The 26,582-nt window shown below is 46.0% G+C and overlaps 1 protein-coding gene across 1 annotated transcript in view; it reads right to left on the reverse strand.

Moving 5' to 3' along the window:
* Positions 1-2,352: 2,352 nt before the first annotated feature.
* The window catches only part of LOC123769722 (U3 small nucleolar ribonucleoprotein protein IMP4), an 82,312-nt gene continuing 58,082 nt past the window's right edge, over positions 2,353-26,582 (reverse strand). The window contains 2 exon segments of the mRNA XM_045760935.2: positions 2,353-2,563; positions 24,809-24,980. Of these exon segments, the coding sequence (XP_045616891.1) occupies positions 2,442-2,563; positions 24,809-24,980 (294 nt within the window). The 3' untranslated portion in view covers positions 2,353-2,441.

The raw sequence follows: 26,582 nt of genomic DNA on the forward strand, positions 1-26,582 counted from the left end.
AAGGTCCTCATTTTTTCCGTACCTGAGTACCTGGAATTTATCATTGTTAAACAATGTTATTTTCTGCTGCCCAATCGAAAACTTTATTAATATCTGCTTGTAGTTTTTCAATGTCTTCAACAGAGATAATTATCATGCTGATTTTTGTGTCATCTGCAAATGATGATATGAAGCTGTGACTTGTATTTGAGTCTATATTTAATATGAGAATAAGGAAAAGCAGTGGTGCAAGGACTGTACCCTGAGGTACAGAGCTTTTAACTGCGCTTGAACTTAATTTTATATGGTTGACTGTTACTCTGTGTTCTGTTCGACAGAAAATCGAGTATCCAGTATCCTACTTCACCGGTCATTCCCATTGACCTATTTTTGTGTGCTATCACTCAATGGTCACATTTATCGAATGCCTTTGCAAAATCCGTGTATACCACATCTGCATTCTGTTTTTCTCCCAATGCCTCAGTGATTTTGTCATAGTGGTCAAGTAGCTGTGAGAGGCATGATCTTCCTGCTCTAAATCCATGTTGACCTGGGTTGTGATGGTCATTGGTCTCCATGAGACTGGTGACCTGACTCCTGATCACTCTCTTAAATACAGTACTTTTATTATGTGGGACGTTAGTACAACATGTCTATAATTCTTTGCAAATGCTTTGCTCCCTCCCTTGTGTAAAGGGGCTATATTTAGGGGGTTGGATATCATGCATAAATTAGTTGTCCGGATCTTCCACTCTCATACTGTTTGTTGGAGTGGTAAACATGCTGCTTTTTGGGGATTTTACGCCTTTAGTGAAATTTCATACATTTCACTACGTTAATGTATAAAAGCTGTTTATACATTAACTTTCCAAATATTTTGGACAAATAAATAAAAATACATAATGAAAAATACAAAATAGAGTCGGCACTTCTGTTTTTTTTACTCAACCTTCTAGTCAACATGCTTTCTAAAATAATGTTCTGCTTTCAAACTCCTGCACAAATCCTTATTTTGGCAATTACAACATCCAGATGTTTAAACTTCTGAATCATTTCTAGGAGTTCCATTTTTACCCATTTTGTTCACTCAACCTCCAATACTGTTTGTCCACATTCACTCTTACCGGTCTTCCTTTCATACACAGCAAACATACAACTACTCTACAAACATTCCTCCCTGTCAATATTTCAAATGTTATCATAAAATTTTGACTTAAGAAAGTCCCTTTGTATAAATTCATAATAACTGAAAATGAGCTTGAGATGGATATACTGAGGATATATCTTAGCACTTTGTGATAATTATTATATATGCAAGATCTTTCCTGTGTTAATGGTGAGAATTTTCAGATGTTCAGATCTTGCCTGATTGTCTGAAGGAATGTGCACCAATTACTTAACCTTCCATTCTTAAAGCCCAAAGTCTACTGTATTTATGTAACATCCTCCAATAAATTACAGATCTCTGAAACAGTAAGGCAAGTAATTTTCAGGAGAAAGCACTAAGCCATTACAATTACATAAGACTTGGAAAGGATAAGGATAAGGATTTAGGATAAGGTGAAAGACGGAAATGTTGCCATAGCACTTCGACAGTCGGGAACTGAAAGTAGACTTGCAGGAAGTGAGACTGTCACTTCCACTTCCAGTGCAAGTGGTCGGAGACTTAGTATTCAAGAGTGTGTGAAGAACAGTCAGATTAAAGGCAATGTTTATACTTTAGGTTTAAACTCAGATCATACCTAAGATTTGGGTAATATTTTAGAATATTTCAACTAGAATTAGAAGTACTGTACCAAAGAAAGGTATTTAAAACTATTTTTGTTTTCTATCTATAGTGTTTATTAATTTTCCCTAAATCTGCTAATTTATATATATATATATATATTGTCACATTCAGTCAATGACCTCACACGGGTTTCATATTCACCTTTCACACCATTTCCAATAATTTAGTACAGCAGCATTTAAATACAGTATAAGAAAAGTTAGCTCCTCAAGTACTGGGCCTCAACAACGTCTGCCTTTCCTCGAGGATAATAAAAACATTATCTAGTTTCTTTTAACCGATCTTCCTTTCCTTTCAGGTTTTCCCCTAACTTAGTTTTGCATATACCTGTACTCTCATTTAATACCTTACTATTACATGACTATGGTGGTGTTCCTGTGAACCAATAAAATGAGTGACTTTATGGTATCTGTATTATTGTTTAACACACTGAAGACACATACAGTGTACTGAAGGCACACCTGTGCTATAGGTCTTATCATAAAATTGTAAGCAGATAAAATATGATGACAGTTAAATAATTTAACATGTTAACACTTACACAGTATTTACAGTAATACAAGTTTAAGGGTAATTAAAACAAATTTATAAACAATTTTGCTGTATGGTATTAATTAACAGCCACATTCCAGAAACTTAATACATGGAGTACTTAATATAACCACTCTTGCTTTTACCATGGATCAACATCTGACAAGAATCTTCGTTTTTTTGCTGTGTTCATGTACGGTCGAAGAACAAATTCAGTATCTGCTGCCCGATCCTGGTCCATTGTACCCATAATAATGCGATATACTGCAATAAACATAACCACATGTATTAGGTTCTAAATACTCTAGGACACTAATATAAGGCATTTAAACATCGCTTCAAATTATACCAATTTTTAGTCTCATCATCTTAACCCTCTCACTCCAATATTTAAATTCAGCTATATAAAAATTGTAGTTCACTTTGATAGTATTCAACCTTTTTTTTTTAAGGGCATAGAAAATAATTGTCAAATACTATACTGTGATGTTAATCAGACACTCAGGCTTTCAAAACTAGCTCCTGAAGCAGGTGTGTTTTTTACCATCTGTCAACCACAGATTATTATGCCAACTACCAGTGCCTCCAAACCTGTCATGTCGACTACCAGTACCTCCAGACCTGTCATGTCGACTACCAGTGCCTCCAAACCTGTCATGTCGACTACCAGTACCTCCAGACCTGTCATGTCGACTACCAGTACCTCCAAACCTGTCAACTACCAGTACTTCCACACCTGTTAAGAATGCCTCGTCCATACACATACTCTTTACGATAACCCTAGTTATAAAATGGCAAGAAAAATAAGGCACAGTACTATGTGTTGTTTTGCTCATTGTGACATGTGTAAAAGTGTTATACAATAAATAATTAGGCAAATAGGCAGCCAGCAATTTGTGCAGTATCAGATTACACAGGTTCACAGTCATGCTGCTTTTTATACCAGGTTTTAAAGTGCACAGTTGAATTTTTAAGTACTGTACCATAATTCTAGAATGGAATAACACAGATTATCATGGAAACTGAGATAGCTCCACACACCTATTAGTCATATCAGCCCTTGCACATCCTTAAATAGTCCACAGAAACCAGAGGCCAAAACTTGGATCCCACTCATAGAGGTGCAGGGAGCAGGGAATTCCTCACCATCCCCACAAAGAAAACAAAAGAGAACAGACAACTGCTAGGTTCACCGAAAGTAAACAAACAATGCAGCAAACTAGAAAGTGGTTCACCCAGTACTTAGATCTTACCCTCACTAATAACATCTGGCCAACACCAGGCGGCAGCCAGCTTCCCATGTCAACAAACACCAGTCCAATGGTGACCACACACACTGATCAAGCAACTAACCACCAGGTCACTGTTAGACCTCTAAAATACCTGAGCCCAGATATCAGTCCAAAACATTAGAAAATGCAGTAGTTAAAACTGCAGAATTGTCCCCAAATAGCTCCCCAAATTCTAGGGAAGAATTCAGCAAATTCCCAGCTGCCAGGTACCTATTTACTGAAAAGTGAACAGGGGTATAAGGGTGAAAGAAACTACGCATATTGTTTTCGCCTCCACCGGGATCAAACCCGGAACCTCAGGACTACGAATCCGAAGCACTGTCCACTCAGCTGTCAGGCCCCCGAACCGAAGCCCTAACTCCAATTGAACTCCCCACACCGTGCTGTGAGCCCGATAGAAGGACAGACCCCACCGACCCTGGCCGGCCTGGTGAGCACTGGTCATCAGGTGGTTTCTGCAGGCTGGCAACTAAACGAAGCTGCTTGCAGAAAATGCACCACTGCAGACTCTACAAATTGCAACGGACAAAAAGGGGACAAAAATCTAAGAGCCAGGACCAAAGCAGATTCCAAAGAGTGGACGAGTACCGCCTGTCTGCACGCAAGGCGAGAAGCAAAAAACGGAGACTGCTTCCCTCAGAATTGGTGCAAACAACTTCAACATGGCAGCCGACGCCCGAGCTGCCGAGGCAAGCGCACCGGACACTGGCCTGGAACCCAGCTCCTCCACATCTTCCTTGATCCAGTTCGAAGACAGCTCCAGCAGGGAAAAGAAACACAAGACTGAAGCCAAATGTTCACGTGGGCGCAAATCCTCAGACACCAGGCTTGCCGAAAGGGAAGGAACCTGCACATGAAGTTGCACCTGGCCAACATCGCGAGGAAGCACAACAGCAAACAAGCATGCATTGAGGTGGTCCAACTCGCCCCCCCCCCCCAAGGTAAACCTGAACGACTGTAGTCAACTCTCGCCACTCAAGCATACGGGTCAGATAGAACACATACCACACCCCCAACAAAAGGGCAGTCTGCCAGCCAGGAAGACTCCGGCACCTCCAGTAAGGAAAAGAGGAGCAAACTCAAAAGAAGAAGGAACCATTATCGAGGTGTAATCCGGGTGTCGCAGGAGGTAATTCGCAATGACCTCCTGCACTTCCCTAGGCAATACAGGGAGGGGTGATAGGAAATCCCCTCGCCCTGTAACAACAAGCCCTGCGCCGAGGGTACCAACACCCAAGCGGGATCAAATGGGGCTCAAGCCATCCAAGTCAGCTTCACTCCATCCCCGGGATCCTCCAAGTCAGGACCCGGGGCAGAGTTGTCCTCCAAACCCTCTGCCTCTGGAGAAAAGGCAGAGTCAACCGGAAAAACAGGGAAGAAGGAGGGTCTGCTGGCATGACCCTGAAGCCCCGGCAGGAGAAACAGGCTAGAATGCCCCCACTGCCTATCTGGAAGGGGCAATCCACGAAACTGCCCGAATCTCAACACCAAGAAAGCCCTGCCCCCGACTCCGAAACCCTCAGATGTTTGAGGGCTAGGAGTAGGGAGGGGGAGGGGGGGGAGGAGCAGGATAAACCACAGCAGGGGAAGGACAAGGGGGCATGAATGAAACGAAAGTCGAGGCAACTAACACCCCCCCCCCCAAGTTGAGGCGACTAACACCCCCCCCCCCAAGTTGAGGCGACTAACACCCCCCCCAAGTCTGGGTCCCTATAACCAAAGTGGGGCATCCGAAAAGGCAACCAACCTAAACCTCTCATGCAGTGCTGAGGATGTCTGCATCCATCCAGGGAAGCCGGTGGCTGAGCGGACAGAACACTGGATGCGTGATCCTGTGGTCCCGGGTTCGATCCCGGGTGCTAGCGAGAAACAATGGGCAGAGTTTCTTTCACCCTGATGCCCCTGTTACCTAGCAGTAAATAGGTACCTGGGAGTTAGTCAGCTGTCACGGGCAGCTTCCTGGGGGTGGAGGCCTGGTCGAGGACTGGGCCGCGGGGACACTATGCCCCGAAATCATCTCAAGAAGATCCAAATATCAGGATCAGTGGACTAGGGGTACTGGAGTACAAGTAAGGAACACCACTCGTATGACACTGGGTCAAAGATGTCATTGACCCAACAGGCAGCATGGTGGAGGCAAAAACGACGAGTGTCACCCCTGAGATATGGGGACAGAGCAACCTTCAAACTCACACGAAGCGAGATGAGACTCAGAAGACGCATCCATTGAACCAATGAGCCCCAATGGGGTTTTCCAGGGCCCTTAGGCTGACTGCTCAGGGAAGCCCAAGCAAGGTACTGCTAACCAGTTATCCCAGAACTACCAAACAAAAGGTGAACCCCCTGTGAGGTGTACAATCCCGGGGGCCTAAAGGAAGGCCACCAAAATAATACAAGTGGTCCTGTAGCCCCATCAGGCAAACAAAACAAAAGAAAAAGAAAAACCCTGCAAAAGTATGTCTCCAGGAGGGACAGAACTGGTTATGAGTACAGTATTATAAGACGGCTGCATAGTACCTTGCACCCCTGCCAGCAACAATACTACCTCCTACCCAAGGTCAAACAGTGGCAAGAAAGCCCCAGCTGACACCAAGAGCAGGCAATCACCGAGCAGCAAAAGTTCCCTGTGGAGGTAGTTCCCGAACAGTTTGTGGAAGGTAACCCCAAAACACAAGGGTAGTACTTACAGGGCACCTATGGAAGGTGACCCTAAATGCATGCAGCCCCAGTACTTCTTGAATAACACCTGGCTCACACACCACCACACCACAAGGCACAGCACTGCTCGAAGATTGGAGCCAGAGTCGAACGACCGCCACTCAACACATCAGCCTCAGAACTGAGGTTTGATAGCTGGCACGGGGGGTCTGGGACTCCCCCTTCCCCTCCCAGGCAGGGGGAGCTGCTCAGATAGCGGCGCAGCGGGAATGGTGACGTCATGCTCGTTTGCTTATTTTCGGTATGGGGAGTTCTGCTTGCTAGTTGAGCTTTCGGTCGCAATTTTTAACAAGCTGTAGTTTGTTCTGGGACGCCTACCTTTCTGGGTGCCTAACCCGGTAGATGGCAGACATAGAATGCTTCCAACCATATGGGGGTTTCTATAGGCCATTGCTCCTCGTGCCTCTCTGAGGGGGGCCAGGTTCTGGCTCGTGGTCTCCGGTAAGCTAAGAACTCCAATTGAATTGACCGATGCCATGGTCTAATATATATATATATATGTTATACTCAAATTCTGTCAGTTGAAATGTAACCAATCACAGGCGAGTAGGCCTCTGACGTCATGCCAGACAGAGGAGCATCAGCGATGCTCCCAGCAGCCTCAGTTATCCTCACAGACTCAGAGTAGAAGGACCTCGGCTAGGCAGATATATACCTTGCTATCTCAGTCAATAAATATATACAGAAGCGACTACTGTGTCTACCTTCTACCCCGAAAAAGGCAAACGAATACTGGTAGCAGCAGTGGGACCCAGAATTTTTTTTTTCTGGAAACAAAAGTTCAGGTACCCAGCATCGCCTCGTGTTCCAGCCAAAACCGCCGCCACCGCCACCGCCACCGCCATAAGCCGCCATCCTGCCACCCACGCATCAAATATTGTGCCAGACCGGGGTCCTGCCATCAACCACTACTCCAGGCCAACGTTTCAGAAGTAAGGGTCAATATTTTCCTGTGAGAACGCTCATTCATCAGTGAGGAGGAAGGAAGCTTCCCGCGCCAGCCATTTTTTTGAACCTCGCGCCACCACGTGGGAACCACCTAGTGCACCCACCACCACCACCGCCACCCAAGCTGACAGTATCTAAGCTTTGTGAGTGTTCAAGCTACTGAAATCGTGGTCAATCATCGTCACAACTATCAACTGAGCATCGTATGTACTGTATTGTTCCTTGAGAATATTTGGTGGACTGCAATTGTTTGACTAGTGTCGCCTCCCCAGGCTCACACACCTCGCCTCCCTCTAAGCTCACACCTCGCCACCAGCCCCTGCTACATCATTTTGTGTGAACTCCTGCCTCCCAATCGTGTTTCTCCACCGACATCGTCGTAATATCGTCGTCAGAATTTATCTTCGCACTTCCAGCATCAACAGTGTGGGGTCCCTGAATTTCGCGCCACCGCCGCCAGGAGCGCTGCTGTCGAACCAGATTGTAAACAAACCCTCACATGTGCCACTTCACAAGCCCTGCCACCGTTTTTGTGTTGGCCGCTGTTATACTGCAAATCCTGCAGCCCTGAGTTAAGTAAATATGAGCTAAGATATCGTGTGCTATGATTTAATGAGGTTTAACGTAAATATATCCAAAATATCTTATGAATTAATCTTTCAGTGACTTGTTAAATATTGGAGCCGGTTTAGTACTCCAGAGGCCCACAGTTTCTCTGAGACATTTCAATATTCCCTGCATATGATTCCATTATTCATTAATTGTTACTAGTGTCATTAGTGAATTCAAAGGTGAGAGAAGTAAGAAATAATTGTTTCTAGCAGTTTATTTTGCATAATAGAAATTTGTTTTTGAGATTTCCATAGACAATAGAACATAGATTTTTTTTTATATTTCTCCAGACCTAACTTGAAATTTATCCTTTAAGCATTTTATTTTAAATTTTTACCATAGCAGTTATATACATTCCTGTGTCCAGTTTATGTGCTACATCCATATTTCTTGCATTGCCACTTGTTGTGTTGAATCTTTTTAATGAAATTTTGCAATTGCACTTCCAGTTTTTATATTCTCAATTGCTGTGCTTAGTCTGGTTTAATTAATTTACATCTAATTCCAGTCATTTTTTTAATGAAAGATTGCTAAATTTAGTTTACAATTGCTTGTTCTTAATTATTTTCTTGCCTAGCCCAATTTAATAATTTTATTTCTGCCATTTTTACTTAAGCCAAGTTGATATTTTTTTGTGTTTATTTTTGTGTATACTATTTCTGATGCCAGGTGCACTTAATTATAATCTGCGTTCAAATATTACTTCCACGGCTGTGACAATGCCTACCACTGTTGAAACCCCTTCAGAATCAATGGGAACAGTTGCTCGTCCCAATGGCCAGAGATCAGCTCAGGAAATGGCTATTCCTCTTTTTGCCGGTGAATCCCGCTTATTAGAGTCATGGTTTAGTAAGGTTGAAGCGAAAACTGTTGCACGTTTTTCTAAGCCTACTGATGCCGAATACTTAGCAATTGCACGGTCAGCTGTGGACACAACCAAAGGTGATGCACGTTTTGTTGTTGATGAGAAAGCCATTGTTAGCCTCTAGTCTTGGCCTGAATTTAAGGATTTCTTTCGCCGTCGCTTTGTTAATAAAGGAGACCTTGACCCATATAGGTTAGTCAAGAAAATTGCCAATGCCACCATGCAGCCTGGTGAATCGTTTAATGCGTTTACTAGCCGTCTCGATCAGTATCTGTATGCCTTAGTTTCTGCTATGAATAATTCGACTTGGTTAGATAAAGACAATAATCTGTCCCCTGAGGCTATGGCCAAAATGATAGCATTTGGTACTTTAATGCATTTTGCCCCCGAGCATACAAAACCAATCGTTGAGCAACAAAATTTTGGTGTTAAACATGAAATTGGTGAAGTATTTGAGGCTATTAACAATGCCGCAGATAAACTAGCTCCCCGAAGTGCTCAACTGTTGCCACCCTCTGATGCTGTAAATGTAGTCACAAGCTCTCAGCATCCTCCCACAAATTCTCAAAACTCTTGGTCGCAGAAGCGTACCCATGCTCGTAGCCCCCAGTCAAATTCGCCGCCTCATAAAATGCCGAAACGCCATAGTCCACAACCATCCACTCCCTCATGTTGGCATTGTGGTAAGAGTAACCACCTTGCAAGGGACTGTTGGTCCGCCCCTAGATCATCACCTCCTAGACAATTCTCTCGGCCCCCTCATCAATCTAATCATTCTAGGCTTCCATATTGCACGTACCATAAACAAGTTGGTCACCACACTGCAGATTGTAGAGCTAGGCAAAGGACATCTCCACCTCGTAACTCCCATGGTCAGTCTTGGCGAGGCTCACAGCGTCCAAGACATTATCAGAACTCTCGTAATTACAACTCCCAGCCCAGCTATAATGCAACTTCAAATTATAATGCTCAGTCACAGAATGCTGGAGCTCAGAATGTTCACTCCATGTCGTCGGGAAACCCCCAAGGCCATCCGCTAACCAATTCAAGCTAGCCAATCCTAGTGCCTTCCCTGTCCCTGTGTATTCAGTAGCTACCCAAAATAGATTTGGACACTTGACAGAGGAGAACACTGACTCTAGACCAGTTGTAGATGTTGACGGATCCACAGTAAATTTGACACAAACAAGACGCAGATATCCCAGACAACATAAGTCAAAAGTAGTAACTTGTCCAGTCTCAAGTGATGGTCCCCTTGTCTCAGCCATTGTACATGGTAGAGTTTTAAAAGTTTTTCTTGACTCGGGTGCAAAAATTAATATTGTCAAGCCCTCGGCTCTTAGAGACATTGAGAGTAAGCACCCTACTATTTTAAAACAGTCACACATACCTTTTCTAAGTGGTATTTCAGGAAATAAAGTAAAAGTTCATGGTGAAATTGACCTCCCACTCAAGTTCAATGATGTCACATTGTCTATAACATGTTTAGTTGTTGACATTATTCATTTTCCTGGAGACATTCTCTTAGGTCTGTACACCATGATTGATGAAAATATGGCATTGTTTCCCCATCGTTGGAACATAAGTATCATAGACCATGTCATACCCTTGTGTAGCATGTATCGACAGGGCCACGAGTTCAATCTTCAATCAGATTATGTTAATTTTGTTGACACCCGCCTTGCAAGCGTAGGTTTGCCAGATCATTGTCGTGGTAGCATACCCGAGAAAACAGGCACTCGATTGAAGCATAGTAGTTGTGCAGTTGTTAAGGAGAATGAGTATCGGGACTTTCTGGAAGGGGACGCCCTAACGGATTCTCGTTGTCTCGCTCGCCTGGCAGCTTCCATCTCTGAAGTCAGTGGTTCCATGGCTACTGACACTGTGCTACACCCTCATTCTCTCACCAGAATAAGAGTTAAGGTTCAGGGAGTGCCTGAGTTGTCGGATGTGATTGCGGAAAGTGAAACATGTAAAGTGAATGGTACATTTGTTGAACCCTCCTGGCACACAGTGCAGGATGGTACTGTCACACTTTTTATCGCAAACACAAGTAATGCCGATATCCATCTCCAGTCTGGTACCCATGTTGTAGATTTTGCCCATTACTCGTTACCGGTGCGAGTTGTGGATGATGTCTCCATGGATCATACTGTTTGTACACTCACACCAGGAGAACAGGGATCTCAGCCAGAGGTGCAAGTGCAACACCTCAGTCCTACTGATTTTCCTGACTCTGTGGCTCAGCTTTTGAAAATTTTGAACAAGAATAGAGCTGTTGTTGCTCTACCAGGAGAAAAATTAGGTCTCACTCCTCTCATTACACATAAAATTCCCCTTGAACAAGGAACTACGCCTATTTATGTACCAGCTTACCGTCTTCCCCATTCTCAGAGAGCAGAAGCAGATAGACTTGTAGAGGAAATGTTACAGAGTGATGTAATTGAATCGAGTAATTCGCCATGGAACGCTCCATTGATTCTTGTACCAAAGCGAGATGGGACTTGGAGACCTGTAATCGATTATCGCAAGCTTAACAGAGTAACAATACCTGATCGTTTCCCACTTCCAGTTCTAAATGATTTGTTGCAAAGTATTGGTCGAAACAAAGTATTCTCAACGTTAGATTTGTTGCAGGGATTCTGGCAAATCCCCCTTGATGAGGAAAGTAAACAATTGACAGCCTTTAGTACTCCCAATGGTCATTTTCATTTCAAAAGAATGCCGTTTGGTTTGCGTAGTAGTCCAATAACCTTTTCACGGCTCATGACAAATCTATTTCGTAGATTGATAGGAAGTACGCTTCTAGTTTACCTTGATGATCTCATAATCATGTCGCAAGATGTTCAGACTCATTTCCAGAACCTTGAGAAAGTACTTGCAAAGCTCGCTGAAGCTAATTTAAAAATAAAGCTTGCAAAATGTTCATTTTTAAAGCAAAAGATTAATTTCCTAGGTCATACAGTTACACCTTCAGGTATTACATTGAATGAATCAAAAATTATTGCTGCCCGTGATTTTCCAACACCTCGTACCGCAGAAGCAGTAAGACAGTTCACAGGTCTTGTAGGATTTTATCGTTCATTTATTGCTGGATTCTCTATTATAGCCGCTCCGCTTTACAAGTTGCAAAGAAAAGATGAACCCTTTGTTTGGGGAGAGGCCCAGGATCAGTCATTCAAAAAACTCAAAGCAGCCTTGATTTCGTCACCTGTCCTTAGGTACCCAGATTTTTCTAAACCTTTTACGTTGGTTACAGATGCTAGTGACATAGGTCTAGGTGCTGCATTACTTCAAACAGAAGGTCACAGAGATTACGCAATAGCTTATGCTAGCCGCACATTATCCAAAGAAGAGAAAAATTATAGTGCAACAGAACGAGAAGCCTTGGCAGTTGTCTGGGCACTTAAACATTTCAAGGATACAATTTATAATTACCCAGTTCATGTTCTTACAGATCACCAACCATTAATTCCCTTGTTCAAAAATAAGAATCCAGTTGGAAAGTTTGCTAGATATTTGCTCACAATTCAAGAATTCAATCCCACATTTGGATATATTCCAGGAAAGCAAAATGTTGTAGCCGATGCGTTTTCTCGACACGTAGCTGCGATTCAGTTAAATTACCCAGCATTAGATGCTACAGTAGTAGAAACGGAACAAAGACAAGACCCCATATGGGCACCCATCATTAAATTTTTGACTAAGCAAGACACTCGCCCGATTCATAAACCGCCAGTACCATTGAAAGAACTAGTTATGTTGGACAATTTACTGTGTAGAGTAGTAAAGCTAGGGACAGCCCCGAGGAAATGTTGTCAGTTAGTTGTTCCAGCTGTCTTGGTACCAACTGTGTTAAAAATTATCCATGATGCTCCTGCAAGTGCACATCCAGGAAAGGATCGTACACTCCAACAAGGTCGATTGAAATATTTTTGGCCAAAAATGGCTAAGGAGATTGCTCATTATGTTGACAGATGTTTAACTTGTTTACAGCACAAGGGACATGTTTCAGGACCTAATCCAATTCAGGTGTACCCAGCAACTAAAGCTCCTTGGGAACGAATATCGATGGATTTATTGACAAATTTTGCGGAAACAGAGAAAGGGAACAAACATTTGCTTGTAATGGTCGATAATTTTTCACGGTTTTGCGAACTAGTTCCTATCCCGAACAAAACAGCAGAAACCATAGCCAGCGCATTCCATGACCAAATAATTTGTAGATATAGTATGCCTAAAGTAATCCTTTCAGATAATGGTCCAGAATTCAGTAATAGTATTCTAACTAGCTTGTGTGATTTATATAACATCAAAAAATGTAGCATCATGCCTTATCATCCGGCAAGTAATGGACTAGCTGAACGTACTAACAGGAAAGTGTTAGATGCCTTGAGAGTCACGTTGAATTTTGATAACAACAATTGGGATGATTTTATACCCTTAATTCAGTGTGCTATAAATTCTTCAATTAATGTTTCTACTGGTGACACACCTCACGCTATTCTTTATGGTACAGATAAGATCCTCCCTAATGAATTGATTAACGTACCTCCTACTCCCTTATATAACGTAGATGATTTTGTTCAAGTGAAGCGTAGACAAATGCAACTAGTATTCAAGAAAATACGAGAACAACTGTCCAAAGCAACAGCCGAGTTCACTCTAGCAAGGAATGCACGAGCTAAACCCAGTAAAATAACTATTGGATCTGTAGTAATGATACTTAACCAACACAGGTCTGGTCCTATGTACAAGTTAACTAAGAAATTTTTGGGTCCATATAAGGTAATCGAGCTTATTAAAGGTAACAAATACAGACTTAAGAACTTGTTAACAGGAGAGTATATAAATGAACATTTAGACCACATGAAGTTAGCTAAAATGACTGTTGACGAGACTGATGAGGAAGATGACAATGAACTTACCCAGACAGATACTCCTACTCGGACACCACCTTCTGTGGTTGACAGACCACTTGATATTCAGCAACCCCATACTAGCAATTATAATCTTAGATCTAGACCTCTCGTTTCAACCGTGCACTCACCACATGTCCATTGGCTAGATGTTAACGAGGATATCTCTCAAGATGATAGTTTGTCGCATGAAGTTTCACCTGTTCCGGACCTTCAGTCAGAGCCAGAGTTGTATAGTGCTCTGGATGAGCTAGGTGTAGATATCCGCAGAATTTATAATTGAGTGCACTCTGCAGTTATTCTGTTGTTTTGAAAAAAAAAAAAAAAAAAAAAAAAAAAAAAAAAAAAAAACTCATTTGCAGTATTTCTACCACATGTGTCTTATTATTACCATTATATATAATGTATAGTTTTTCTCAACTTTATTTGGTTATAAATTAGATGCCATTGTTAAGTCTACTACCATTTGTATTTTTACAGTGCTTGTCATAGGAGTTATTATTGTTCTAGCAACCACATTGTGGCCAGTGAATCCTGACTGCTATCACGCAGATGTTAGTCTTCTTGATCCAGGTCTTGTATATGCTTGTAAATATATTGCACATTATATATATTGTACATTGGTCTTGTAAATATATTGTATATTTCAGAGAAAAAAAAAATGAGAAAAAAAGAAAATAATTATCTATCTTAAAATTCAATTGTGGTTGTTAGGTCAGAACTTTGTTCTATTAATGTAATAATTGTTTAATTTTGTATGGTTTTCAAGCACATGCCATTGACACATGTTAATAATTTTGTTTAGGCAATACCTTGAGTTGTATTGTTCATATCTGATCAGTAGACATACACATGTTCTTAATACTCTGGTTTAATCAAAGCATTGTTACCATGATTTTCACCTATTATGATGAATTTTTTTTTTGGTGCATATATGCCGAGTTGTTAGTATTACGCACACCTGATCTTTCAATGTTTTATTATGCAAATTTCACATGTAAGCCATTATTGAATGCCACCGAGGTCCTTTCAGTATCATTGTAACTACAGTACAATCTCGATTCAACGTACTATATGGGACCAACCCCAGTTCGTTGGAGCGTTGGATTCGTTGCAAGAGGTGACCTTCAAGAGGCGTTTGTGTCAGTGTCTTTTTTTTTCTTGTACACAATAAAAATGCATTATCATATTACATACTCTACCTATATATTACTTCTCTACTAAAAAATACTGTAATTCATAAATTTACCTTATTGTTGAAGTTATGTCCATCATGAAGTTTCGTGAAGTTGTGAATGCTCTACATTAAATACGTACTGCAGTGCATTATGCCGTTAGCACTGTGTTGATTAAAAGTAGTTCTGCTGTATGTTGAGTACTACAATACAGTTTATGAAAACTATTGTACACTAAAATTACTGCAACTTTAATTTTAACACTGTGTACACACTTAAATTTAACACTTGTTCTAACTGTTCACGCTGCACACGATGTTTTTAGATGTTTGCATCAGCTTTGCTGGTGCTCGCTGCTGCTGTGGGTTCAGCTGCTTCTGAGCTGGTGCTGGCTGCTGTTGTACCAGTGCTGGGTACAACTGTGCTTGTGCTGGGTACGGCTGTTGTACCAGTGCTGGGTACAACTGTGCTCGTGCTGGGTACGGCTGTTCTCGTGCTGGGTACGGCTGTTCTCGTGCTGGGTTCGGCTGTTCTCGTGCTTGGTACGGCTGTTCTCTTGCTGGGTACGGCTATTCTCTTGCTGGGTACGGCTGTTCTCGTGCTGGGTACGGCTTTTCTCGTGCTGGGTATGGCTGTTCTTGTGCTGGGTACGGCTGTTCTCGTGCTGGGTACAGCTGTTCTCATGCTTGGTACGGCTGTTCTCGTGCTGGGTACGGCTGTTCTCGTGCTGGGTACGGTTGTTCTCATGCTGGGTACGGCACTTCTTGTGCTGGGTACGGCTGTTCTTTTGCTGGGTACGGCTGTTCTCGTGCTGGGTACGGTTGTTCTCGTGCTGGGTACGGCTGTTCTCGAGTTGGGTACGGCTGTTCTCGTGCTGGGTACAGCTGTTCTCGTGCTGGTTGATTTTCTGCTACTAGTTCTTGCAAAATATTGCTTCATTTTTGGCATTAATAAGGCACTATTAGTAAGCCCCTGAGACATTTTGTTTTATAACCAAAGAGCTGTAGTAAAAAAATGGTCAATTCCACGATTATTCTTCCACCGGCGGATAAATACTGTACGTCAATCGCAGACAAAGCTAAGGGCACTGGGTGCATACTGTTAAACGCAGACTAAGTCTATACGTACACCCTTCAGTAGGCTGGTGTTTAAGCCTGATCCAGTAATATAAATTTCTCTTAAATATTCGATTTACATCAAATTATATATTTTTGGGTTATATATTTAGTTTAGCAACATTATTACAATAATAAGAGCTATAAAAAATACTTATTTTGGAACTGATTTATTAATTTTATTATTTCGAAGCCGTAGGTCACTGAACTGTGGCGACGAAATCGAACAAAACACTGCCTGGTGTTGTGTTCGATTTCCAGTAACATATATTTCTCTCAAATATTCAATTTACATCAAATTATATATTTTTGGGTTACATATTTAGTTTAGCAACATTATTACGATAATAAGAGCTATAAAAAACCAGCGTTGAATGTAATGAAACGCCATTTTCTGGGTGAGCCCCGGAGGCTCCCTGGAGCTTATCGGGCTAATGTGTGTTATGTTAGACCGGGACATTAGCTAAGGAGTTCAGACCTACCAGGGACCAGCGCCAGAACCTGGCCCCTTCAGAGAGGTTTCAGGGAGCAATGGCCCTGGAAAACCCCATATGGTTGGGGGTTTTCCTTATCTGCCATCGACCGGGGTTAGGCACCCAGAAAGGTAGGCGTAACAAAACAAACCCCACATGGTAAGAAACTACAACAAAAACCGAACAGAGAGGTAGAAAACTCCCTACAATCCCAAGGAAACAAGCAAACAAGCAAACATCACACTTTACTGCCGCGCCGATCGTCCGCGCAGCCCTCCCCACCCCGGGAGGGGGAGGGGGGAGCCCCGGACCTACCGCGCCGGCTGCCAAGCTCCAGTTCGGAAGCTAAGCTTCAACCAACGCGAAAAAAACCGCCGACCGGTGGGAGGGAGGGTTTCCAGGGAGCCTCCGGGGCTCACCCAGAAAATGGCGTTTCATTACATTCAACGCTGGTTTTCTGTGGGGAGCCCCTACGGCTCCCTGGAGCTTCATACCCAAAGAGAAGGAAAAGAAAGGGCTAACCCGGGAGGCGGCCGCCACAAACTCTGCAACGCAAAGCCAAGACAACCTGTCGCAAACCTGCGACCCAAGGCAACAAGAACGCCCAAGAACAGACGCACACATGGATGGGCGGCCAAAAACCTGTGCGACCCACAATTCCCTGCGCCCGAAATGAGCCCGAGACGTCACCAACACAGCAGCAATTGCTGCAAACGTCTGAACAGCACGGGCGCAAAGACAGACCGCAGTAAGAAGGAAAACACTGCGGACGACCCGGGAGAACACAGGACGCACCCCCCGGCCAAACCAAACAAGTACTAATACCCCAAGAACCCCTCCGGAAAGCAGCCGTCTCGACCGTCGCCAGGACAGAGAAAGGCTGCACACCAATAAAGCTACCACCAGTACCAAAGAGGAGGAAACTAAAACCGAAGGGGCTACCACAAACTGAGGGGAAGAGAAGGCACCCTGAACAAGGACCAGGATGGCTCAGGCGACTCATGAGCAGGCCGGGGGGGAAACAAAACGCGAGAAGACGTAAGAAACGTCATACAGTCTCCAAGACGAAGCTCGCAGGTGGGACACCGTCAACAAAGCCACCTGAACACCATAGAGATGGCGATACCTGCGTCAAAATACCAGACGCGAAGAGCCAAAGAGAAGGCCGAACCAGTCACGGACAGGACCGATTCGGCCTGCTGAAAGAGGCGAAGCCTCAGGAAAAACGCCCCGGGTACGGACACCTATCAAGCAGCGTCTGAAAAGAAGGCCGGGCCGGCCACAGTGGAACCATAAGGACTGTTCTCGTGGGAATGGGCTGCAACTGAGCCAGAACCCGAAGCAACAGCTGGACCGGGAGAAGAGGTACCGGTACCCCCCACCTCGACCAGGCCTGCCGAAAGCCTCCACCGTGAAGTCCTCGCAGGTGGGAAGGGCGCCACAAAACGGGCGACGCCTAGACCACGCCGACCCGAAGACGTCCATGGCCAGGAGTCCATAAGCCCAACAGAGCCAACAAAACGAATCGGCGACGACTGGCCAACCCACGAAGAGGAATGAACCGAGACAGCTGTCCACCAGGATGCAGGACACACCCCGGACACGAACCACACGGTTAACCAAACCCCCTGTGGTTCCGGCAAGAACCACCAGAGAACAGTCCAAACAGAGCTGAATGGGAGAGTACCTAGTGACCCAAACCCTCCGAAGCGCAAACCAGACAGCCATGAACACCTGAACCGGGCTGTGAGCCCGATGGACAGACAGACTCCATCAACCTCGGCCGACCTGGTGAGCACTGGTCACAAAGCCCCAGCCGAGAGACGACCCGTCCGTGAACACATCGAGCGAAGGCTCGGGGAGCCGCCAAGGTACGGAACCCCGAAAACCCCAAAGAGGAAGCTGGTGACGCAGCACCAACACCAGATCCCCAGAGGAACCCAAGGAATGCAAGAGGCGGAAGTGGAGTCTCCGTAGGAACCAACCGACGCCGGAGTCAAACCCGACTCCGCGGGCAGATAAGCACGCCGAAGTGCAAACTCCCGCACAACCGCCCAAGCAACCGCTGAGCAACCCGGGACCCCCTCCTGAACAGCCAAAGGCGGGACCACAGCCACAGCAACACTTCTGGAGGGAAGACAATGAGGGGCCCAAGAGCCTGAAACAAGGCCCAGGTCCGAACCCGGGACGGAAACAGAAGGTAAAACCTCCAGATCACCAGGAAACCAAACCCAGCGATCTGGAAAGAACCATCCCCTGGCGAGCAGACAAGCGGACTGACTGGGAGCCCACTCCAGCCAGTCGTCGAGGTAGGCCAGACACCGAATCTCAGACGCAGACAGGGCACTAAGATCCGGTAAAGATGCAAAGAGTATACAAAGTGCCCTTCACAAAATAGGGAATGCAATAAAAACAGCAAACCTGAAGCCCCACCACCAAAGCATTGTATGACAACCATATGAAGACATATTATGACATATGACAATCATTATATGACAATATGACAAGTATAATCAAGGCATTATATGACAGAGTGCCGGGAAGACGGGACACCACGAGAGTAGCTCACATCCTGTAACTACACTGAGGTAAGTACACATAGGGAATTACCAACCGTGCTAGCCCCAGAAAAACTGGAGAGGAACGTGCCAAGAAGTGACCTGGAGGTCCAGGTCCACCATCCATGCACCCGGCCCTAACAGAATCCGAACAGGAGACAACAGTCCTCCGAGCAGGGGAGAGGATCCAGGGCGCAGACGGAAGTAGTCCAGAAGAACTGCAGACTGGAAAAACTCATGACTGCAAAGAGCAGACGGGAAAAGCTCATGACTGCAAAGAGCAGACGGGAAGCCCAGAAGGATGGGGCGGATCGACCACGCCCCACGCACCCACGAAGAGGAAATGACGAAGCGCAGGGAAGAAGCCCACCCCGCCAGCTCTGAACCCCCCCCAAGGGGGAGAAGCCGTCCTCCGACGCCAGCAGAGGCCGGAAGACAACCCAAAGCGCCCACCAACAGCGGGACCAAGCGAGAGGCAACAGAGCAAGCTGCTCCCCCAGCGCCCAGTCAACAGAGAAGGGAACAGAACCCCTTCAGAAAGAAAAAGTACACTACCGAAGTCATGAGGAGAGACTACGGGAAAGAAACCACACTTCGCTGGAAGAGGAAGTGAGGGGAGACCTGATCACCACATACAAGATACCCAAGGGAATCGACAGGGTTGAGAAGGACAGGCTATGTAACACAAGGGGCACACGCACTAGGGGACACAGGTGGAAACTGAGTACCCAAAAGAGCCACAGATAGAATTAGTTTTTTTTTTTTTTTTTTTTTTTTTTTTTTTTTTTTTTTTTTTTTTTTTTTTTTTTTGTGAGTGTCAGAATGGGAACGGGAAAGCACTAAGAAGTAATGTGGCGACTCCTCACACAAGGAACGAGGCTGACCCCCATACAATGTCACATGTAGACATGACAGAGCCCAAGAGGCACAGGAACCGATACACCTGTTGACGGACGGTTGAGAGGCAGGACCAAGGAGCCAGAGCTCAACCCCCACAAGCACAACTAGGTGAGGACATAGTGTAAAAGCACAAGCCGCCGACTAGTGGCAAAGAGCACTACGCCGGCCAGGCAAAGAAGGCACAAAACTGCATCAAAAGGCCCACCTCGACAGCAAAACCACAAAGTCCCAGCACAACCACAACATGTGCCAAGACCCAAAAAGCTCAGTCTGCAAGCCAGGAAGACCCCAGAACCCCAAAAGGCAGAACCGGGTCACATGAGGAAACAAAGTCCCCTGAACCCACAAAAGGGGGCCCAAGAGGAAGAAACCTCCAGAACGAAACCAAGGAACCCAAAGGAACCCAGAATCGAACCAGGGGGAGCCCAAACCACCACATTTGCCAGCGGAGAACACCACTAAAAGGCAAAGCACAGACCCCAGCAGAACGCCCTGGGAAAACGGTCCCAACAGACCGAAAACCGAGGGGCAAGGTGTGGGAGCAAGCATACCAGCCAGGGGCACTGAGCCTAAACCCAGAGGCTCAGACCCAAATCAACACCCAAACGTTCCCAGAGAAACAGGCAACGGCAAGAAAACACCAGAAAAACAAAGAAACGACAACAGGAGAACAAAAACCCTGCAAATTTTTTGAAAACTCACCAGAGACGCTCGCTCGCACACTCAGGCGCATGTAAACAAACCGCAACGCCGCCCTGGTGGCCACGCCGGGAAACCGGCAGACGAAAATGGCCGCCAGCAGGGGCTGTGACTGACGCTTAATACACAAAAACACGCCAGCAAATGTGGGAAGCTAGCAGACTGGAAGGGCGAAAAACGACGCCCAACAGCAGAAAAACCCCTGAAGGGGCAAAACCGCCCCAGAACTGCTAGTAGGCATCCCCCACAGCCCCGGGAACCAACAACAGAGGCCCCGGGGCAGAGCCGTCCTCCAAGCCCTCCGCCCTGAAAGAAAAGCAAGAGCCCATGGGAAAGGCAACAAGAAAGGGCCGCTGGTAAGACCCAGAAGCCTTGGCAGGAGGCACAGGCTCAAACCTCCGTCCCCAACCCGAACGGGGCATCCCCCGAAAACCGCCCGAGTCTCTGCCGCAACTGAACCCCGCCCCGACCCAGAAACACGCAGACGGTCCGGAGCCGGGAACATGGAGAGAAAGGGGCGAGCAGCACCTAACCAAACGGGGCGGCCACGGGGCATTCGAGTGGGAAACCAACCTAGCATGTTGCAGCAACCTAACCTAGCTTGCAACACGGATGCCGCCTGTACTCTGAACAGTAATAACATCATGAGAGTACTGGAGAACAAGCAGAGAATCACTCGCAAGACTCCGGGTCAAGGTGTCAGTGACCCAACAGGCAGCATGACGGAGGTAAAAATGGCGACTGTCACCCGGAGACAAGGGAACAGCAACCAACGATCCCGTACAAGACGGGTTGGAACCCGGAAGACACAGTCAATGGTCCCCCGAGCCCCGACAGGGGTTTCCAGGGCCCGTAGGGTAACAACTACGGGAAGCCCGGGCAAGGTGTTGCTAACCGGTTTAGAAACCCAAACATAACAAGAGGGTAGATTATAGCACTGAAAACCCCTCGAGACGTGTACAAGCACGGGGGCCTAGCAGAGGGCCGCCAAACACTACCAGTGGAACTATAACCACCTTAGGCAGACCCCCACCAGGCAAGAAAATGAAAAACAAAAGAAAAACCCCGCAAAAGTACACCGTCTCCAGAGGCAACAGAAACCGGCCGCCGCTTAGGTGGCAGGCTGCGCAACACCTTGACGCCCTAACCAGCACAATACCAATCCCTACCCAGGGCCAAACAAGGGCCCCAAGCCCCAGCTGGCCCCAAGGGCGAGGCAAATGCCGAGCAGCAAGAACCTCTACGGGAATGGTTCCCGAACGCCCCAGGGAAGATAACCCTGTAACGCAAGGGCAGTACTCACAGGGCGCTTAGGGAAGGCAGCCACTAAGCACATGCAGCCCCGGCACTGATGAAGTACTCCTGGCCACCGCACACCACAACACACGGCAGTGAACGCCACACAAGGCAAACACCGCCCAGGAAACTGAGGCCAGAGAAGCGTCAATCCCGGTTGACATTAGCGAACGAACTGAAGCTTGGCAGCCGGCGCGGTAGGTCCGGGGCTCCCCCCTCCCCCTCCCGGGGTGGGGAGGGCTGCGCGGACGATCGGCGCGGCAGTAAAGTGTGATGTTTGCTTGTTTGCTTGTTTCCTTGGGATTGTAGGGAGTTTTCTACCTCTCTGTTCGGTTTTTGTTGTAGTTTCTTACCATGTGGGGTTTGTTTTGTTACGCCTACCTTTCTGGGTGCCTAACCCCGGTCGATGGCAGATAAGGAAAACCCCCAACCATATGGGGTTTTCCAGGGCCATTGCTCCCTGAAACCTCTCTGAAGGGGCCAGGTTCTGGCGCTGGTCCCTGGTAGGTCTGAACTCCTTAGCTAATGTCCCGGTCTAACATAACACACATTAGCCCGATAAGCTCCAGGGAGCCGTAGGGGCTCCCCACAGAAAATACTTTGGAACTGATTTATTAATTTTATTATTTCGAAGCCGTAGATCGCTGAACTGTGGCGACGAAATCGAACACAATAAGCATGGTGTTGTAAGGACAGGGATTAGACCTGTCCACTTGTGCTGGAGTTGTGCTGCCAATAACATGAATAATTTCTCAAATAGGAGATATCTATCTTATTACAGTATAGTTTTGGTTTTATTTAGTTTAGTTTAATTAGGATTATAAAGAGTTATTAAAACACCAGTTTTAGAAATGATTTATTAATGTGAAACGCTCAAAGCCATGGGTCACTGAACTATGACAACACAGACGAAAGTGAGTGAAACCTCACTGTAAAGTGAGGTTTACTGTACAGTATTCCCTTATCTGTCCACCCTCACTCGTCTTGTTTCATCACAGAAAATATATATAAGAAGATTTCAACATATTAGCTAGCTATTCACGCTTCAGCCTTTAAATTAATTTACAAAGATATGTGTGCCACAAATCGGTGAACGAAAATCATTGAAACTCAATCGTCCACTTGTGTGGACGACTCTGGCTGGTGTTTAGTTAATATGCGTCACTTCTTGTGGACCATTCTGGCTGGTGTTTGGTTCATATGATTCACTTGTTGTGTGGTCCACTTGTGTGATCCAACTTGTCTTTTGAAGGAATTATTAATTGTAATCTGTGATAGAATGAAACAGTTTTCCACCACTCTGTGAACTCTGTCCCAACATCGTAAGCTTGTGAATCACTTGTGGTCCACTTGTGTGGTCCACTTGTGTGGTACATTTGTGTGATCCAACTTGTCATATGAAGGAATTATTAATTGTAATCTGATGGTATGGTAAAGTTTTCTACCACTGTGAACTCTGTCCCAACATCGTAAGCTTGTGAACCACTTGTGGACCACATGTGCGGTCCACTTGTGTGGTCCACTTGTGTGATTGAACTTGTTATATGAAGGAATTAATAATTGTAATCTGTGATAGAATGTGAAAGTTTTCCACCAATCTGTGAACTCTGTCTCGACATCGTAAGCAAATCCGAACATCCCCCGCTTCGGCGAACCATTGTTCGTTGAACTGGGTGAGTAAATCCGGCCTGAAAAGTGTGCGAACTAGCCGGAGATTCGTTGAATCGGGGTACGTTGAATCGAGGTTGTACTGTATATAGCTAGCCAGAGCTTGTCGACAAGGGACGTCGACTTGGTAGCGTGTCCGAGCGGTGTTATACTCAAATTCTGTCAGTTGAAATGTAACCAATCACAGGCGAGTAGGCCTCTGACGTCATGCCAGACAGAGGAGCATCAGCGATGCTCCCAGCAGCCTCAGTTATCCTCACAGACTCAGAGTAGAAGGACCTCGGCTAGGCAGATATATACCTTGCTATCTCAGTCAATAAATATATACAGAAGCGACTACTGTGTCTACCTTCTACCCCGAAAAAGGCAAACGAATATATATGCATATCAGACCGATATAGCTCCAGGGAGCCGAAGGGGCTCTCCACATAAAACAAGAGTTATGAGAAGAAACTAGAGGCATTAAACATACCAAAACTAGAAAATCGCTGAAAATGATGTGATATGATCACCACTTACAGAATACTAACAGGAATTGACTAAATTCACCAAGAGGAATTCCTGAATCTAGCAACTTCACAAACAAGATGACACTGATTCAAGCTAAGGTAACAAAGGTGCCGAAATAAATATTAAAAAGTTTTCTTCTGCAGACACGAGTGGTAGACAGACAGTTAGAGCAAGCTAAGTGGGAAGGTGGTGGAGGCCCAAACAGTCAGTAGTTTCAAAGTCTTATACGACAAAGAGTACCGGGAAGACGGGACACGACAAGCATAGCTCTCATCCTGTAACTACACTTAGGTAATTACCAACTATATCAGCGCCAAGGCCAAATTTTCAAATCATTACCCGGAACAGGGTCTACTCGAGAGTATATTTCCAAAGGAGGAATTGACCCCCAAAATGAAGAACTCTGGTGGGGAACAGTCATCATCAATAATAAAACCAAAGCCATGGCAATACCAAGAGATACTTAATATGAATAGTCTAGAAGATCGTGAAACATTTTGGGCATGAATTAACTAGTCATACATGTGACTGTCAGAGCAGAAGGCAGTGTGTCAATATCAATTTTGCAAGCCGCTACCGTTTTCTAGTACAATAATTTTTAGCCTTAGGTAGAGTATACATCAAGATGCGATGTTCTATTAGGAGGACGGGTTGACTGAGTAGACTGCCAAGGAAAAACCATCTCTCATCTGTAGGCACAGTGACCACACAGTATATCCAAATAAACACCCAAACATAGGGGGATGACGCGTTAAACTAACATTTCATGCTGAAGCGTGGGCCTATCTCGTTGAGGGCATAGTCTTTCCCACCATCAACCTTCTTATATGTGTGTTGTCTGAAGAGGATCCAGTCATCCCAGTTAGTGAATGATACAACTCGTTGGCTGTCATCTTTAGGAACTGGGAACAGATACTTGAGAATGTTCTGGGTCTGAAATTAAAGAAAACATTAAGATATATACAAGAAGTGGCAAAACTTTTATGCAACCTATATTTTGATCACAGCTGATTAAGAAAAGTATATGTAGCAACTGTATTAAGAGTAATATAGTTGCTATAAGTTCTCAAAAGTTATGTTGCAGACAATTAAATGTTCTCATTAATCCCTCATAACTTACCCCTAAGAATTTGATCCCCGAGTCCCTGGTGCTACCACTTGGTGGTGGATACCTGCGACTAGATGGTAAACGACCTAACTATTGGGTGGCTCATTATCCGAGTTGTTTAAATTTGCCTTGCTGTCATCTATTTTGTTTCAATTTACCATTCTGGTGGCTATTTTCTCCAGACACCCTCGCCCACTCCCAAGACCCTCGCTCACTCCAGATACCCTCGCCCACTCCCAAGACTCTCGCTCACTCCAGACACCCTCGCCCACTCCCAAGACTCTCGCTCACTCCAGATACCCTCGCCCACTCCCAAGACTCTCGCTCACTCCAGACACCCTCGCCCACTCCCAAGACTCTCGCTCACTCCAGATACCCTCGCTCACTCCAGATACCCTCGCCCACTCCCAAGACTCTCGCTCACTCCAGACACCCTCGCCCACTCCCAAGACTCTCGCTCACTCCAGACACCCTCGCTCACTCCCAAGACTCTCGCTCACTCCAGATACCCTAGCCCACTCCCAAGACTCTCGCTCACTCCAGACACCCTTGCTCACTCCCAAGACTCTCGCTCACTCCAGATACCCTCGCCCACTCCCAAGACTCTCGCTCACTCCAGACACCCTCGCCCACTCCCAAGACTCTCGCTCACTCCAGACACCCTCGCCCACTCCCAAGACTCTCGCTCACTCCAGATACCCTCGCCCACTCCCAAGACCCTCGCTCACTCCAGACACCCTCGCCCACTCCCAAGACCCTCGCTCACTCCAGACACCCTCGCCCACTCCCAAGACTCTCGCTCACTCCAGACACCCTCGCCCACTCCCAAGACTCTCGCTCACTCCAGACACCCTCGCCCACTCCCAAGACTCTCGCTCACTCCAGATACCCTCGCCCACTCCCAAGACCCTCGCTCACTCCAGACACCCTCGCCCACTCCCAAGACCCTCGCTCACTCCAGACACCCTCGCCCACTCCCAAGACTCTCGCTCACTCCAGACACCCTCGCCCACTCCCAAGACTCTCGCCCACTCCCAAGACTCTCGCTCACTCCAGACACCCTCGCCCACTCCCAAGACTCTCGCTCACTCCAGATACCCTCGCCCACTCCCAAGACTCTCGCTCACTCCAGATACCCTCGCTCACTCCAGACACCCTCGCCCACTCCCAAGACCCTCGCTCACTCCAGACACCCTCGCCCACTCCCAAGACCCTCGCTCACTCCAGACACCCTCGCCCACTCCCAAGACCCTCGCTCACTCCCAAGACCCTCGCTCACTCCAGATACCTTCCGCCCACTCCCAAGACCCTCGCTCACTCCAGATACCCTCGCCCACTCCCAAGATCCTCGCTCACTCCAGACACCCTCGCCCACTCCCAAGACCCTTGCTCACTCCAGACACCCTCGCCCACTCCCAAGACCCTCG

The sequence above is a fragment of the Procambarus clarkii genome, chromosome 45, assembly GCF_040958095.1.
Source record: "Procambarus clarkii isolate CNS0578487 chromosome 45, FALCON_Pclarkii_2.0, whole genome shotgun sequence".
In the NCBI taxonomy this organism is placed as follows: Eukaryota; Metazoa; Arthropoda; class Malacostraca; order Decapoda; family Cambaridae; genus Procambarus; species Procambarus clarkii.